The following is a 17,155-nucleotide window of genomic DNA, read 5'->3' on the forward strand; positions in this document are numbered from 1 at the left end:
TGTGTAGTAAAGCAAAGGAAAGGAATTGGTTGTTTAGATTGGTAGTTAATTAATTACTTAATTAGTTAGCCGTACAAGTATGTAGCTAGGTAGTTGGTTAAGTGTCTACATGGGTGGGTACTTAACTGGTTAGTTATCAAAGTAAGCAAGCAGGCAAGGAGTTGGTTGGTTGTGTAGTTATGTAAGTGATGAGCCATGCTGGCAGGTACACAGATTGGTTGGTTGCAAAGGTGGTAGATGAATGTAGGTGAGTCCTTAATTGACAGGCACGCAGTTGGTTGTTTGCACAGGTAGACTGGCAGGTATGTAACTGGTTAGCCATGCTAGCAGAGAGACTGGTTGGCAGGCTGGTTGTGTAAGTAGTTAGGAGGGTGGATGGGTAGCTAGGTCATAGGGAACTGGTTGGTCTGCATTAATATATTTTAACTAAATAATGCAATGATAATTAATGTACCCACTTAATAGTTGCAAAGTACATGATGGATTATATTTGTAATAGTTTTATGTTTAATTGATTGAGTGCTAATGTGGCATAACGCTGTTGTTTTTCTGCTGGTTCGCTGTGGTTTTAGTTTTGTAACGTCTTCATCTGGATTCATGTATTATGTGCAGATGCGTGGCTGAGGTTATTTGTGGCTGATGTTTAGGCCATGAAGAATAGTTTAATTTCACAATAACACATTATGAGTTATTAATGATCCTCAAAGATGTTGAAATTTTACTTTGTGCACCACATTGATTAGTTTTCGTACATGTACATTTATGGGATATTTGGACTGGAGACTCATTAGAATTTCAAAGTAAACCAAGCATAAACACAAAGATGTAAGGACTGAAGGGGTAATCAGCACACCAACTGCAGAGATTGAGAGATGAGGTGAATAAAAATGAGCTGAAAGTGCAGATTCAAGCAACAAAAAAGAACCCAATGAATAACAGAAGAAGAAATGTGACAGAAAGTGGAGAAGAGAAACAGCCCGACTGTAGGAAGAAAGAGGAGAAAGTGCAGCAGAGAGTAAAACACAAAGACAATAACACATTAAAACTTTATCGGGACGACAGAATAAATGTGATGTTTTATGCAGCGACAGACTGAAGGAGAGATTCCTATCATCTGTCACTTGTTTATTATGCTCAGAATAACTTGCACAGAGTGAGAGAAGTTGCTGTTATTTCTGCTCCTGAATGATATTTTCTTAATTTTCTCTCCATCTTAATGCTATTCACTGAGACACATCAATCTGTGTGACACTGGTTTTTCCACCTTTGAAACAAAAGTCAGAACAAAACAAGGAAAAGTGAAACATGCCAACTTAATGTTATTTAGTTATGTTCTGTAGAAACTGGGCTGTAGTTAGCTCAATTCAAAGGTGGAGGTAAAGAACAGCAAGGTGATCAGTTGGTTGGTCAGTTTGTTTCATATGTTATCAAAGACTAGTTTACTTTAGTTAACTGCAGGAGGAAGGCAGGTGGTTCAGTGATGGATCAGTTAGCTGCTGTTTGGGTTTTTGTCAGTGAAGGCTTGACATTGGTTGGACAGTCAGTTGGTGGTTGGTAGATTTCTGGTTTGTTACCCAGGATGAAAGGTATCACCAGTTAGCTGTAAGTTGTTGGTTTAGGTAGTGGTTGGTTAGTTGCCTGCACATGTAGGTGATTAGTTAGACAAAAAAGTCAATTAGTGGTTAGTTTGTTTGTTGCGGTTTAAGACAAGTTGTTGGTTGGCTGGTTTGCAAAGTAGATGGCTGGTTGTCAAGGAACATAGACAACAACTGGTTAGCTGTGTAGACAGCTACACAGACAGGCAGGTAGGTAAATGGTTGGTTACACAGGCAGGCAATTGCTCGGTTAGGTAACTAGGAAGGTAGGTAGATGAAAGGTTGGCTGGTTAGCAAGAAAGGGGCCTATTGAGCAGTTGGTTGGCAGGTAAAAGTTGGTTGGTTTGCTGGGTAGGTTTGAGAAAACGTGACGTCTTAAAGTAGGTGGTTGGTTAGATAGATTAGTTGGTTGGGTTGCTGGTTGGGCAAGCAGATAAGTAACTGATTGGCTGATTTTGGTAAGTGTTAGTTAATTATAAATGAACTGGAAACCAAACTTTATTTATTCATCTATTCATAAAGTTGTAACATTTATTTATTAAGTGCTTTTCACAAAGCGCTGCACACGAGGGTTAAATAAACAATTCATACATATTTCAGTAAAGGACAGAAGTAAAACTGGTAGAAGAACAGAGAGAAGAACGAGTCTCATTTGATATTTTTATACTCAGTCGAGCGTCAGGGAAAGACTTTGCACAGCAGGTGGTAGGTGAGGAGAGAAGTATCCACATATTTCTGACCATACTGTGCAGACGTATGGAGGGAGGTGAGCCGTCTGTTTACACTATAATAGTTTAGTGGCACTGCACAGCTCCCTGAAGCCATTTGTGTGTGTGCGTATACAAACATACACACCGACACCCAAGGAGTCTATTTCCTGTTAGGCCCTGGGCGGTCACAGTTCATTACCTGTGGATGTGGGGGCCAGTAAAGGCTTTCGGGGGAGAGGTGGAGAGCCTTAGCCCAGGAGAGGTGAACTGACCCTGGGCAGGAGATGAGCCATGCTCCCCAGGCCCCTCTGGAGAAACAGAGTTTATCAATAAAACTTACAGGGCTGTGAGGAGGACAGCAGGAGGACAGCAGGGTCGCTCCCTCACTCCTCACGTCTTCAGCTTAACAACACTGATTATGTGTTTATTGTAATTTGTCAGATACAGTTAAACCTTTATTGAATGCACTCACTGTGGGCCGTTTCAAAAGCATTTGCTATTTACAATTTATTTCCTCTCGTTTCCTTCAGTTTGTTCAGATCAAAAGACAATGAAGTAAGATTATAACCTAAAGGAGATTATTACCAGCCGACTCAGAGGACGACATAAACTGAGTGAATATTTGTCCATGTGAGCTGACAAACTTCAGCTTAAGAGTAAAACTTTGTTGATTCTGTCACAAAAGCACAAAAAAATAGTGGTCCAGATAAGTTCTGAAAGTACCGTGCACGTGATGTCAGCCATCACTTGTTCTTTGGAAGGCGGTAGTTCACAGATCAACTGGCTGTTTGTTTGCTAGTTTGGTGGCTGTCGGATAAAGAGGTCAGTGGGTCTTTCGTTGCATGTTTCATTGGTGCTAAAAGTAGAAGATTGGTCCGCCCGCTAGAAATAAAGGTCATCAGGGTCAGGTGGTAGGAAGGTAAGGACGTGATTGGGCTGCCAGGTAGGTGACGATAGGTTGTACTTTCAAAGGCAGCAGTTCTTCTCATCAAGTGTTTGATTGGTTTGTTGGGTATTAAGGTAAGTTGGTAGGTAATGAAGTTAGTTGGTCATCAGCTGCTCTTTCTCATTGTTGGTGAAGGGATGGGATTGGTTGGCTGACAAGGAAGAAAGATTGTGTAGGTCAGCTGGTAGTTAGGTGGGGTAAATACAGGCAGATATTAGCTGTACAATGGAGGGAGGTGTTGTCTGCTCGGTTCAGTTTTTTGGTTTGTTGGTCGGATGTTAAGGAAGTTGGGTGACTTCTTTGCTAGCTAGGCAGGTGGTTTGATTGGACAGCGGTTAATGAAGGTTTAGCATTGGTTGGCTGAGTGCGATGAACACGTGTTGTGAAACGGTTCAAAGACGCTGTGTTTGGATAAGGTGACACTGGTTCATGTCGTTGTTTTCACCAACCACCCTTCCAGCGTCTCCTCTCACTCTCTTCATTCTTACTAAGGTATCTTTCAGCACTTTGTTTCTTCCATTTAATCGTTCCTCCTCCACTTTCCCCTCTCAGACTTTGGTGCCTCTTTAGTCATTTACATTTTCCTCTGTTTTCCTGACACACTTTAATCTGTTTTCCCTCTTTTTCCTTTTCCCCACACTTTATTTCTCTTATTTATTTCAAGCATTTCTTTTTTTAATCACTTCCTCAAACTCGCTTCAGTATATTTTTTCCATTAAAGCTGTGTTTTGTCTCTCATTTTTCCTCACTAATGTCACCCCCTACTTTCTCTCACCTTACGTTTCACTCAATCCTTTTATTTTTTTACATCTAAAGATCTTTTATTCAAATAACTGCATTTAGTCAGATTCTGCATCTATTCTTATCCTCTTCTTTCCTCTGTCCTACCTCTCGCCTCATTTATTCCTCATTCCCTGCTTCCTCCCTCCATCTGTTTTCTGCCTCGTCCACCCCCACCATCCCTCCTCTTCATCTTACTCCTCTCTTTTCTCCTCTTTGCCCTCCAACAGTCACTTGAAATGTTCTTTATTAGTGAAGACGAGAGTTGACAAAGAGCACCTTTAGTGGGGACGGAGTAACCGCTGTGTGAACCTGCACACACCCCACAGTGTGTGTGTGTGTGTGTGTGTGTGTGTGTGTGTGTGTGTGTGTGTGTGTGTGTGTGTGTGTGTGTGTGTTGACGATGGTGGGGTCAGTGGAAGTGACTGGTGCCGGCTGATGTGAGCCCCCACTGTCAAAATGTTTTATGCATGAGGTTAAGAGGCAAGAAAACACACACACACACACACACACACACACACACACACACACACACACACACACACACACACACACACACACACACGGAGTGAGGGTGTAAAGTGTGGTTACAGGTAGGTGGGCTGCTGCTTTGTCATTGGCTGGTAGGAAGTATGTGCGACTCTCGATCACCACGGCCCACAAATAAGAAACAGTCTGTTTGCAGCTTTTTTAAACGGTGGCTGTATAACAAGGAGGACGTTGTTAACGGCAAATTAATTTCTGCATTTGTGAATTAATTCACGACGGTAGAAGATTGTTTTTATTACGAGAGACTCGGACTCGTTATTGCATCTGAAGGTAAACTAACCGAGCCAGCAGTTATTACAGGTTAGTGATGAACACACAAGCACAGACACGGTGTTGTAGCTGAAGAGAGACATGACTGAACACAGCAGAGACACAATAAGACTGCACGGAGGGTAAACAGGAAGCAGAGGACAAAGGAAAATGGAAATGAAACGAATGGACGAATGGAAACGAGGAGAGCAGTGAAGAGAGGAGGGAAGAAAAGATAAGGTGACGAAAGCAAAATAATGGGACTGAAACAAAAGGAAACAAGATCAAATTAAGGGCAAGGGGAGGAGCTTTCATTAACGAATGAAAGGAAACAAGAAGTGAAAGGAAAGGACAAAGGAGAGGAAGGCACGTAAACAGAACAGGAAAGAAAAGAAGACAAGGATGGAAGACAGACTTTAGCTCTTTCATTCTGCAGTCGGTACGTTCATCCGTCTTCAGGATGGTAAATGGCCTGTATTTGTAAAGCGTTTTACTCGTCCCTCAGGACCCCAAAGCACTTCACACATCCAGTCATCCACCCATTCATCCACCCATTCACACACTGGTGATGGCAGCTACATTGTAGCCACAGCCACCCTGGGGCGCACTGACAGAGGCGAGGCTGCCGGACACTGGCGCCACCGGGCCCTCTGACCACCACCAGTAGGCAACAGGTGAAGTGTCTTGCCCAAGGACACAACGACCGAGACTGTCGGAGCCGGGGCTCGAACTGGCAACCTTCCGATTGCAAGGTGAACTCTCAACTCTTGAGCCACGATCGCGTTTATTTGTGAAAATCTGCTCCTCTTCCACTCAGGTGTGATGTTTGTGTCTACCTGGAAGCAGACGGGTTGGTGGATGTCCTGAACTCTGAACTGTTTGAGGAAGCGCTCGTCCTGACTCCAGAACAGCCGGATATCCGGGATGCTGTAGAGGACCATCGCCAGCCTCTCCAGGCCCAGACCGAACGCCCAGCCCAGCTTGTCCCCCGCCCCCGCTGCACAAACACAGAACATAGGAAACAGCCGTCAGCAGACAAGCTAACGAATCACTTTAGTCAGTCAGGCAGAGGAAGTGCTCTGTGGAAAATACATACAAAATAAAAGCATCACACTTCTCCGTCTAGCACCTCGCTTTCATCTGATCTCTGAATGAATGAATGCTGATGAATAAAACAGTTTAAGACCAAAAGAGAAGCACTTGGTGGAGCGTCTCACCAAAACCCCAAACAGACCAGCAGCTCCCGGGTCGTCTGGGGTAAAATCTACTGTTTTTATCAAAGCAGTCTTACGGCTTTTAATATGGCAAAAATATTCCACCCACTGTCGGCCCAACTGCACGTTTAAGAAGTGACGAAGACGTAAGGCTCACCATCAGATAAGCAAAGGACCCTCACTGATCACTTATAGTCTAAATATGCATCCAATCACGCGAAGGCTTCAGTCTCTGAAACTCTAAACTCGCAATGAAACACAAACCTAAAATTACTCATTTCTATTCTAGTCCTTCTTTACAATAATGTGTCAAACACATCTGACCTCGTCCAAAGAGAGGCCACGCTGACCCCATCTACATCACCTTTAGGTAAAACATGGACTGCCGATGAACCACCACACCATCCTAAATCAAACTCGACGCAGCCGGTCTGTCATCAGTCTGAGAGGACAAAGGAGGAAGCAGAGCGTCTGAGCACGTCTCGCTCAATTTACAGAAAGAACAGATCCCAGCACTGAGGGTATTTTTAGAAACGGGGACATTTTGACCAGTTAAAACGATCTGTGAGGCTTAGAAACCTCAAAGATTTGACAGCTCGAATCACAATAGCAAATTTTATCCAACAGAAATGTAAAAGTATATTATAAAACCCAGCATGTCTCATTGTTCCATACACCATATATTTATGCTGAAAGTTCAGTTAGCTTCTTCCTTAGGACTTCCTTTGGCCTCACTGCAGACTGGTTGGTGACCCCAGGCTGTCGGCTGAAATCGTCCATACAGAGGGGACCGCACCAAAACCCTTCCTGTGATTGTGTTGGTCGTGAGCAGATTGTTGGAGTGGCTGTGGTTTCCACAAACTCCAATCAGCAACAATACGTAAAAACAGACTTGTCTTCATTACCACTCCGACCAACAGGGTTCATAAAGCCGAACCTTTACTTTCAAAGCGAATGGTTTCTGTTCTTTAGTTTGTGTGGCACTTCTCACAGTTTCACTGCTGCTCCATGAGTAGTTGGCAACTTCCATGCAAACCATGGGCGACCGGAGCAATCCAACATGGACCAAAGACACCGCAAGGAAGCTTTTGGTGCAGCACCACCTTTCCAACTACTTGTTGGGGAATTTAACCCTATAGTGACCTGTGGTTGCTCGGGGGTCTCAGGTCTGTGAGACTGCCCTGTTTTTGTTCTCAGTGGCGTTTGTTAGGACACGTGATGCCTGTGAGGTTTTCTGATACTTTGGTTCAGGAATTGTGGGGACATTTTGTTTGGTCCTCACCATAACAGGAAGGCATACGTGTGTGTGTGTGTGTGTGTGTGTGTGTGTGTGTGTGTGTGTGTGTGTGTGTGTGTGTGTGTGATACTTCAGTGGACTCCTCTCTATTATTCAAGACTTCAACTTAATGCTGTCAATAAATCGTTACAACCTTATGTGACCGCCTACAACACACACCTGTGCTCTCTCTCTCTCTCTCACACACACACACACACACACACACACACACACACACACACACACACACACACACACACACACACACACACACACACACACTCTTTCCTCAGTTATTTTTGAGACTTCATTGATCGGAGGGGAAAGCTCTCCTCCGGTCTCTCTGTGTGATTCCCTGAAGGCAGCAGATGGACTAAAGCTGCTGTTTGTGGCTTTGCAGCACTTCAGCAGGTATGGCCGCCTCCTCCTGTGTGTAAACTAAGCCACCTGTAGACAAAATGCCCAACAAGAGTTTGGGCAGCTGAGCCCGACTCCTCAGACTCCTTCAGGTTTATCTTCACAGAGCGGAGGATGGATGGAAATCAGCACGGTGGTATACAACAGTAACAGTCATCATCGTTTGAGCAGGATTAATCAGGCGATAACTCGACCTTTGGACGTCTTCTCATGTCCTCGTTAATCAAAGTGTCCTCCTGTCAGCAGACTATGAGCTGAACCTGCTCCTCGTGACAGCAGAGAGTTTGAGACTTTAGAGGAGGACACAATCAGGAGGCCAATGAGAGCTGCACTGCAAAAAAGGAATGCAGAGAAATAATTGCTCTGTCTTGATTATGTTGCTTCCATAATTGCTGTAAGCCATAAGTGTAACTGAAAATACATTTCCATGGATTGCACAGTAATAAGCGGGGGTAGAGACCGAGTGCAGCAGGACTGCACTCTGAGACTGGAGAGCAGGCTGCCGGCCAAAACAGCTGTAGTGCTGCTTAATATCGATTCTGCAAGTCTGTGAAACTCTGCTGGAGAGACGAACAGCGTTCCTCCTAAAAACATTCCCACATTTGATGAGAGTCAGAGGTGGACCGCACCGGCCCCGAATCTCTCACAGGTGTTTGTTTGGGTGGAAGACATCCCAATAAAATCCAGGAATTTCAATCCTCAGAGCCGGAGCTCAGACGTGAACACGGTCCACGGGTCAAGCTCCGGAAATCCAGTTACCACAGGTGAGTCCTAGAGGCCACGCCCCCAAACATCAAGTGGTAAAACAGACACAGAGGCCCAAACAGTTTTTTGTCAGGGTGTAAACATGTTTATTTCTGCTGTAAGGCTTTAACATGGCAGTGTGGGGGGACGGACTCGCTGCTGGAGCCCCTGCTGGACGTCAGAGGAACTGCAGCGAGCTGTAAACATGAGACTGTTCAGGTGTGTCAGTCGGAGCTGGCATCAGGTGTTTTTTTCTTTCATAAATCGAACGTCTGACATTTATTATTATTGAAAACCTGAGCTAGAGCACAACCTCAGAGCAACGTGATTAAATAGTTCAAATGTTCATACTGATGTTTTCTACATAAACACTCTGATATCTAAAATGACCTGAAATGATCTCTGAGCCCGACGCTGTCAGTTTCACAGCGCGCCGTCACCACTTCCTGTCAGTCACGGCGCTCGAGATGCTTTTCAAACGGCTGATTTTTCGTTTCAGAACAAAAGTCTTCAGCTGCTTCGAGGCAGGTCAAAGCGAAGGGCAAAACGCTCGGTGGAATAAAGGATTATGGGTAAACCCGAGGATTTCAGGCGCTCCGGCCTGGGACCCAGATGAGAGGGAAGGCATTCCTCTCCCTGGGATGGAGACTAATTGAGACAAACCTATTTCCTTTCTGAAGCACAGACCTTCCAGAAATAGAATCTATGACCCCGTCAGGATCGAAATCCACAGTTTAAGAAACAAAGAGCGGAAAATTTTCATCCAGAGGGAGGAAAACATCCAAGATTTAACTCCGAGGAGAAGAAGAATCCGGCTCTGTGCTCATCTCTTAAGCTACAGAGTTTAGACTGAAGACACAGAAACGACATAAAATAAAGCATCCAAAGTCTAAACCATTTCACGGGTCTGGGTAAAAACAGCAGGAAACAGGAAACACAGATAACGGCTGCTTCAGAATAAAAGCCTCATGTCCAGAGGATAAAACATGACTTATAGTCCCTGATGATGTCACAGAGGGCACTTCCTCACATGTCACATCTGGTTTCAAAGATGAAGAAATGAAAACAATCAGCCTGAATCTGTTAAAGCAGTGACCACAGGGTGGCACGCAGGCTGATGGGCGGGCCTTTGGACGTCTGCAGGTATTTAGCATAGAGTTAGTTAAGGCAGTGGTCTCCACCCCTGAGTGGTTTGGTACCGGGCCGTGAGAGTTGAGGCTCAGGTGTAAAATTTATGGTTTTCAGGGTTTTTATCGTAACTTGGTTTACCTGGGTCTTTTCTCTCGTGTTGTAGTTGTGTGTCTTATTTTGAAAGAAATGCTTACACGTTACCATAGCGACCTGAGAGCATTAAGGGGCAGAGAGGAGGATGTTACTCTCAATGTCGTTGGTGCATTTCAGGAGGACGCTGTTAATAAAGTTACAGAATTACACAGTGAATTCACGTTTATTGTTATATTTACAAAAGATCACAGTTTTTTCTCGGTCGTGTCGTTTTATTTTGTTGGATTTATCTGCCACACCTTAAAGGCCGGTCCGTTGGGAACCGCTGTGTTAAGGAACTGGACACGATGGCTTCACTGGTGGTTTAAATGAAAAAACCCCACAGACACCAATAGGGATGGGTATCGAAACCCGGTTCTTGTTGAGAACCGGTTCCCACTGTTTCACTTCCTTGGAATTGTTTGACGTTTCGTTTTTGCAAACGATTCTCTTATTGATTCCAGTCGCCCTGAATGACGTCACCACGTTGCGGAGCGTCATTTACCTGGCAGGAAACACGGCGGCTCAAACACTCAAAAGTTTGGTTATACTTTACGTGAACGGATGACAACAGGGCAACTTGCAATACTTGCAAAGTAGATATTTCAGAGTCTGGCTCAGATGCTGGCAGCTCTCGCTGCAGTCTGCCGGTAGCGTCTCCTTTCAGGCAGGATAGACGAACGTCACCGAGCAGTGACTCAGTTTGTGGTCAAAGGTTTGCACCCATTTGCCACAGCAGATGATTTTCAGTAAGTGAATGTGTTTAATTGTAGGCAGGGACATTACTGGATATTCTTGTGTAGTTGCTACAGAATAATTTATGTTTTACTTTGTTATTGCTACAGAAGAATATTTATTTTATTATTTTACATTTACAATGTTTTTCCTGGGGACCCTGTGACACCCCATTGAAGAGCCGTAGGCTGGATCTCTTAAGATCTCACTGTTGGGTTTGTAAGGCCATGTTACTCCTAAATTTCTATCTTGTTCAAAGAGAAGATATAAAACAAAGTTCTAAGCTAATCGACCTTAGTGTTCTCCTTTTTTAAAAAGAATTGATAAAGAATCGAATCGTTAAACAGAATCGAAAATGGAATCGGAATCGTGAAAATCTTATCAATACCCATCCCTAGACACCAACCAGGTTCACCAGCTCAGCTCATACATTTGTTACTGTATGTTAACCAGGTGAACAGTATCATGACTGCAGCATCTTTACTATGTAAAGTGCTCGAGGTAGCCATCACTGTATAAGTGAATAAATCTCCAGTCTGAATTCTGTCTTTGCTCCATTAGACCAAACTCAACATTAGAGCAAAGATAAAAGCTCGTCATCGATTCATGCTGAAGGTTTGCCGGTGAATCGAGCTTCAGATCGGCGCGCCCACCTTCAGGAACACTCGTCTCCACTTTAATCCCATCTTGTTAGGTCCGTGTTTCACATGTGAAGGCTTCAAATCCCTCGGAGCCGCCTCCTCCTCCGCGTGGCTGAAGAGGATTTAAACAGTGAAATCAATACCAGCTCGCGCTTTTAACTGGATTAGACCGGCCGCCGTGTCACATGGAGCGAGAAGGTAATCAGCCAATCAGACGTTGTTAATAAAAGCTAAAAGGTAAAAGCTTGTTGCCCTCGGGACTTCGGTTGGAGGAAAAAGGTTGAAATGCTGAACGATGAGATTTACTGTTGAAGCTCCAGTTTGGAGTCCATTTGTGGATTTTGTTTTATGATTTCACACAGTGTTCCCGAGGACACGGAGTTCCTCCGGAGTTTCATAAATGGGAAATACTCAAATAAAGCACTGGAGCATGCACTGCTTTAATGTGCGTCGCTGAACCTCCTGGCGCCACTTCCAGGGTGCTGTGGTGGCTGTTAAGTGAAACTGGAGTGAAAGATTGCAAATCCCAGCTCATTAAACCAGGACCAGGACCGGGTTCTTCCTCTGGTCTTCATCAAACAGCCAGAGCTGCCAAAAAGTTTACAGACGCAAAACAACAGACCAACCAGCTCCACCTGCACGAAAACAGGTTGTTATCAGTCCCACCGAGTCCGTGAAGAAACTCAAAGAACACGCAGCACCGACCGACAGGGAGAGATTGGATTCTTATCTGTTTTGCATAAATCTGCAAAAACAATTAGCTGTGTGGCGGCGGCAGCAACGGCGAGGCCTCGGGCCGTCATTTGGCTTTCAGACTCATTTTCTGAGGTCAGCCGCTCAGCGAGAAGTGGGCGGAGAGGCCCGGGATGTAATCCTGCTATTTTTCTAAACATTTGTGAGTGGCGGCATTCAAATAGCTGTCTGTTAATGGAAAACACACCCAGGGGTACACACACACACACACACACACACACACACACACACACACACACAGGTGGGTGGACGCACAGCGAGCTGGAGAAGAATTACCTGCTTTGATTGGAAATGTTTCTGCTTATTATGATGATGTGTAACCTCCTTGAACCCCCGTGGGTGCGTGAACGAGTACACGCCGCGCCTGTGCACGCCAACACGCAAACACACTTCCTCCTTTACATCCTGGTCCCGTCGGTCCCGGTCCAATCAGCAGTCGGGGAACGTGGTTTCTATGCTAATGAGCGCGGGGTCGTGGGGTCGAAGAGGATGAGGGACCGCACTGGAATAAATCTCCACTTCATGATAGCGTGCGATCAATCAGACTCACGACACTCCTCCTCCTCATCGCTGCGTTTCTTTTTCTTCTGCCTGCTCCTCCTTCACCTCCCATCTCTGTCTCCTCTGCATCTTTCCTCCCTCTTTTATTCGTTCACTAGTTTTCCTTCTCATAAAACTCTCCAGCATCTTTCCTCTCGCGTCTTTTTTCTTCATGTCAGATTGAAGATCTTTCATCTCGTCCTCTTGTCTCTATCTGCCTGCAGTTTTGATTTAATGAGCAGAAACTGATTAAATCCTGACTGACGACTTTTATTCCACAAAGAAAACAGGACAGAGCTCTTACTAAGACAGGCAGGACGCATCATCAGGCGCACTGCATGGACTCCATTATTCACTGATAATTCACCGATGAACACCCATCATCTCCAGAGAGCCCAAAGATGATATCTGGCTGCCCTGCAGCTGTTTAAGTCCAGATGTTATCTTTCATCTCTGCCTGCAACCAGTTGTAGTCTTTTCCTGGAGCTTGTCAAAGCAGTAAAACAGCCCTTTAAAGGGTCTGTCCACAGAGTGCCGTTTATTTCAGAAGCCTTGCAGTCGATGCTTCGTCATCTTGCATTCATAGATGTGGTTTTGCTTGGTTTATTGAGCGATGAGCTCCAAGTTGTGCTGAGGTAGTTTGGAGTGCAAAGGCTTTAGGATGGAATGAGAAACCTTCCAAGTCTGAAGGTGGATAAAGCTGCAGGGACCACTCTTACTGGGAATGAGCTGCTGCCTCCGTTTGATCGGTTCAAGTATCTCAGGAGGTCTTACTCACGAGCGGAGGAAGAGTGAAAGTGATGATTGCCAGATTGATTGGTTTAATTGTCTGCTGTGGTGAAGAGAGGTCTGAACACCAAGGTGACACCAAACTCCCGAGCTGCAGATCGAAAGGATAAGATCAAGGATACAGGATGCAGAAAGCTTCCTCTGAAGCTTCTCTTCCTCGTAGACATAGGCTGAGGAGCTCAGTCACCCAGCAGGAGTAAAGACACCGACAGGAATCTGACTGGGATGGATCCTGAGTGACGTGTTTCCTGTATGACCAACCAGGAAGAGAACCTGATGCAGATGCTGGTGGCTGGAGATAAGGGCAACTGGAAAAGTGTCATGTTTGTCTGTGGGTGGATGATGGATGGGTGAATGGATGGTTGTTGAATAGATGGATGCTGATGGAGGGATGGATCAATAGATGGATGGATGGCCTGAGCTCCATCACGGTAGCCTCTGTTGCACAGGTAACCTTCCATGTTCACGTCTCGGGTGGAGGTGGTGTTTGGTAGCTGGATCCTTGATGGTGGAGAGCTTCATGCCTCGGTGGGAGACTCGGTAAGATTTCGTGCTGCTTCAGCCGGTTCAGCTCCACCGACTCCCTCGTATGTTTTCCGGCACTCTTTAGGTTTGTGGTAAACTGACGCCTCCTTTTTCCTTATTGTTGGCCTCCAACAGTTTTACTCCAAAGAGCTGATTTTGCAGTGCACACTGCTCCGGGTGGGGTTGGGGGTCCGGCTCCTTACTGCTCCCAGCCGGGCAGCAGCTGTTCCCACGGCGACTCCTTCAGATTCAGTTAAGGTCGCGTCCAAGGTTGTCTTTGTACTTTCAGATTCCTCGTTTCTTTATGCATGTGCTGACGGTCTGGTCCAGATGTGTGATATGAAGTTCTCTGACCTTATTATAAAAACCTAATAACTAATAAGTAACTGTAAAGAATGTGCATATTTGCATACAGACAAAATTAAGTACTTTTCCATCTTGTCCTTAATCTCTTCTGTATGTTTCTCTCCCCTCCTCGCTCCTCTTCTTCCTCCCCCTGTCTGGTATCAGTTCCTCCTCCTCTCTGCTCATCTGTCTCCATTCCCTCCTAATTATATTTGCCATGAATATATTTATGACTGCATTATTAGAGACTGTGCAGCGGTGGTTGTGGTTTTAAGCTGCAGGATCTTGATTAAGCGTAATGATTACACAGGCCGCCGTGACAGAAAACACACCTTGTAATTGGACAGGGTGACTGCAGGTTTGTGCAGATGAAATCTGAGACTTCTTAATGCTGCAGAAATGACTGTGAAACCTGATTCTCCCAATATCTGATTTTCAGTGAGGAGAGAAACGCTTCGTAACGAGAAGAGCATTTCTCTCATGGAGATATATTGACCTTTCTGAAACCTCTGAAATATAATTCAGCATTATAATGCTGCATTAAAAGAAATAAGAGCTTTTATCTACAATAAAAACATCCTCTTGATCCAAGGAGTTTCTTTGAACACACACACTCTTTGTGAAAGAAAGAAACTCAAATATAAACCCCTGAGGTTTAGAAGAAAAACAGCCTGAGTGATGTCAAAATCTGGGATTGTTTTCTTTTCGAGCTGGACAGAATTGCCAAACTATGGGAACTAAATGCAGTTTATAAAAGAACAAACAGGTGGGAATAATTCGCTTTTACATGTTATTTAAATATTAAATAGTAGGAGTTCAATATTTACAAAGTTCAATCTCAACAAAGTCTGAAAAACCAGCTGATGAAACTGCAGATATCCAATATCTATTCAATCGCCCTGCAAGCAACATCTGACCCAGACAGTCCACAGGCGACTGCAGGACTTGTTTCACATCGAGGTCTGCAGCATTCATTTATGCACAGCTCTCTGAGCTCTGGACTGTTGCAGCAGCTTTTGCTCTCTCGGCCGTTCTGTTGCAGATTTGCTGCTGTGCTTGGACCACCGTCCTGTTCATGACCCAGTTTGGACCAAGCTTCAGCTGTGGGACAGACAGCCTCAGCCTTTAATGGCCTCAGTATTAGCAAAGTGATCTGCAGGACATCCTGTGTCTTCTCTTTACACCAACCACCTGTGTGTTTATGTGTTTTCTAGTTTAGTTTTAATGAATTACCTTTCATGTTTTGTGATTACTCAGTCTTTATCACTTACTTTGAACCAATTTGTGACAAATGGGGGGCCTGTCCGGGATTCAGAATGGGGGACTTATCTTCCTGAAGAGAAATAAGCATATATCTATCTGATTAATAACTTTCGCAGAAACCTACACTGTATTTATACCTCATTAGTCATCGTGGTGTGAAGAGCTGTGCTGTTTGTCAAGCGTTGAATCTCATCCATAAATTTTAGATGAGTGGAGGCTTGCAGATGTTGAAGCGGTTTATCAAAGAGCTTTAGGGTGTGCTGTCTGCATCAGCGGAGTTCAGAGTTGGATTTGGCGAAGAACCAGCTGTCAGGGGCTTCAGTGCAGATTTATACACTGGAGGTTCGAGGTGCAGGATGGGCCTATGAGCTGGAGTCCTGTGGGCGGGTGACAGATCTGAACTGGGGGGGGTTAGAGGTTTATGATTGGTCGATAAATGGCAGTGCTGCCGGTTAACTCGCTGCATACATTTAAGGGCGCACAACTGATCGGCTCACTGATAATCTGAGGTGCAAATACGGCTCTAATCCAGGGTTAAAGGGGTGTGAGGCTGTTTTTTAAAAAATAAAAAGTATTTTGGTGTTTTACGACCAATCTTGAATACATTGACCTTAACCCAACAACGTTATTCCACTGGGTGTTTGGAGTCTATCAGGTTCAGGTTGATCTATAAAGTAGGAAATCATAAAGTAACTGAGCCGGTTTATAACCCGTGCTTAAGGGGAAATTTGGGTTTCTGTGAAGTGAAGGTTACACTGTTATAGGACTGATTTATGAATCTGAGGTTTTACGCTGTGGACTGGTCCATAAAGTGAGCTTTTATGTTGGTATAAACTGGAGATTTTAGGATATAAGGCTGTCTGTACACCTGAAGTTTCAGGCTGGTGGCCTTGTTTACAACCCGAAGTGTCACAGAGGTCAATAAGATGCAGATTCAGGCTCCAGACTCGTGGAGTCATCGGGTTTCGAGTGTCGTCGCGGGGAGTCTTCGCCTTTTTGCCACATCAGATCTGAGGTTCTTGAGCCTGTCAGCAACCACAGGGATCAACAGCGAGAGCCTGAGAGATGCTGCACATCACCCAGAGCTGCCGGCGGATTAACTGACGCTGCGGCTAATGAAGAGCTTTCAACATAAGAAGAATCACACATCTGAACCACGAAACAGCCAAGCAGCCGAGGAGAGAGACGGCAAAGACGCCCGAATGACGATCAAGAGCCAGTCTGAGTGTGTGTGGGCGGAGCATCACTGAACTAAGCCGCAGTGTGGCGCAGACGTCAGCCAAAACAGATTGCACGACACCCATCGAGGATAGATGGCCCGAGAGCAAATATCAGTGTGTGTGTGTGTGTGTGTGTGTGTGTGTGTGTGTGTGTGTGTGTGAGAGAGAGAGAGATGAGACAACCCTCTCCCCTCCCTCCTTCGACTCACACACAGCTCTGCAATGCCAGGCCTGCTCCCTCAGCCAATCAGGAAGGCTATACAAAACAGCGGCGAGGTGTGGGTTGACTTGTGTGTGGCTGTATCGCCCTCTGTGGATGACGTCATTGTTTTATGATCACATGACGCCAGCACTGACGCGTTGGCGTGAGTAATGTGGCATCTGTATGCAGACTGATGTGTTTATGGGGATTTGTCATCAGTAAACAAGAACATGTTAGTATAAAGTAACATCATGTCATCACGCTGACAACCACCAGCTGAGGAAAAACCAGGACGCAAACATCTAAATCATCAGAAACTGCTCGACCAATGAGCATCTGAGACACCTGAGGACACCGGACTAACCCACGAAGGCCTTTTTCTCTCGTGTGGTTCGTTCA

At 45.1% G+C, this 17,155-nt stretch overlaps 1 protein-coding gene across 4 annotated transcripts in view; it reads right to left on the reverse strand.

The window, feature by feature from the left end:
• fars2 (phenylalanyl-tRNA synthetase 2, mitochondrial) overlaps nt 1-17,155 on the reverse strand; it is a 135,352-nt gene that overhangs the window by 39,885 nt on the left and 78,312 nt on the right. For all 4 annotated transcript variants that reach the window (XM_082546820.1, XM_082546823.1, XM_082546822.1 and 1 more), the window contains exon 8: nt 5,666-5,826. In XM_082546820.1, the coding sequence (XP_082402946.1) occupies nt 5,666-5,826 (161 nt within the window). The remainder of the gene's footprint in view (nt 1-5,665; nt 5,827-17,155) is intronic.

Source organism: Aulonocara stuartgranti, assembly GCF_965226115.1.
Source record: "Aulonocara stuartgranti genome assembly, chromosome: 9".
In the NCBI taxonomy this organism is placed as follows: domain Eukaryota; kingdom Metazoa; phylum Chordata; class Actinopteri; order Cichliformes; family Cichlidae; genus Aulonocara; species Aulonocara stuartgranti.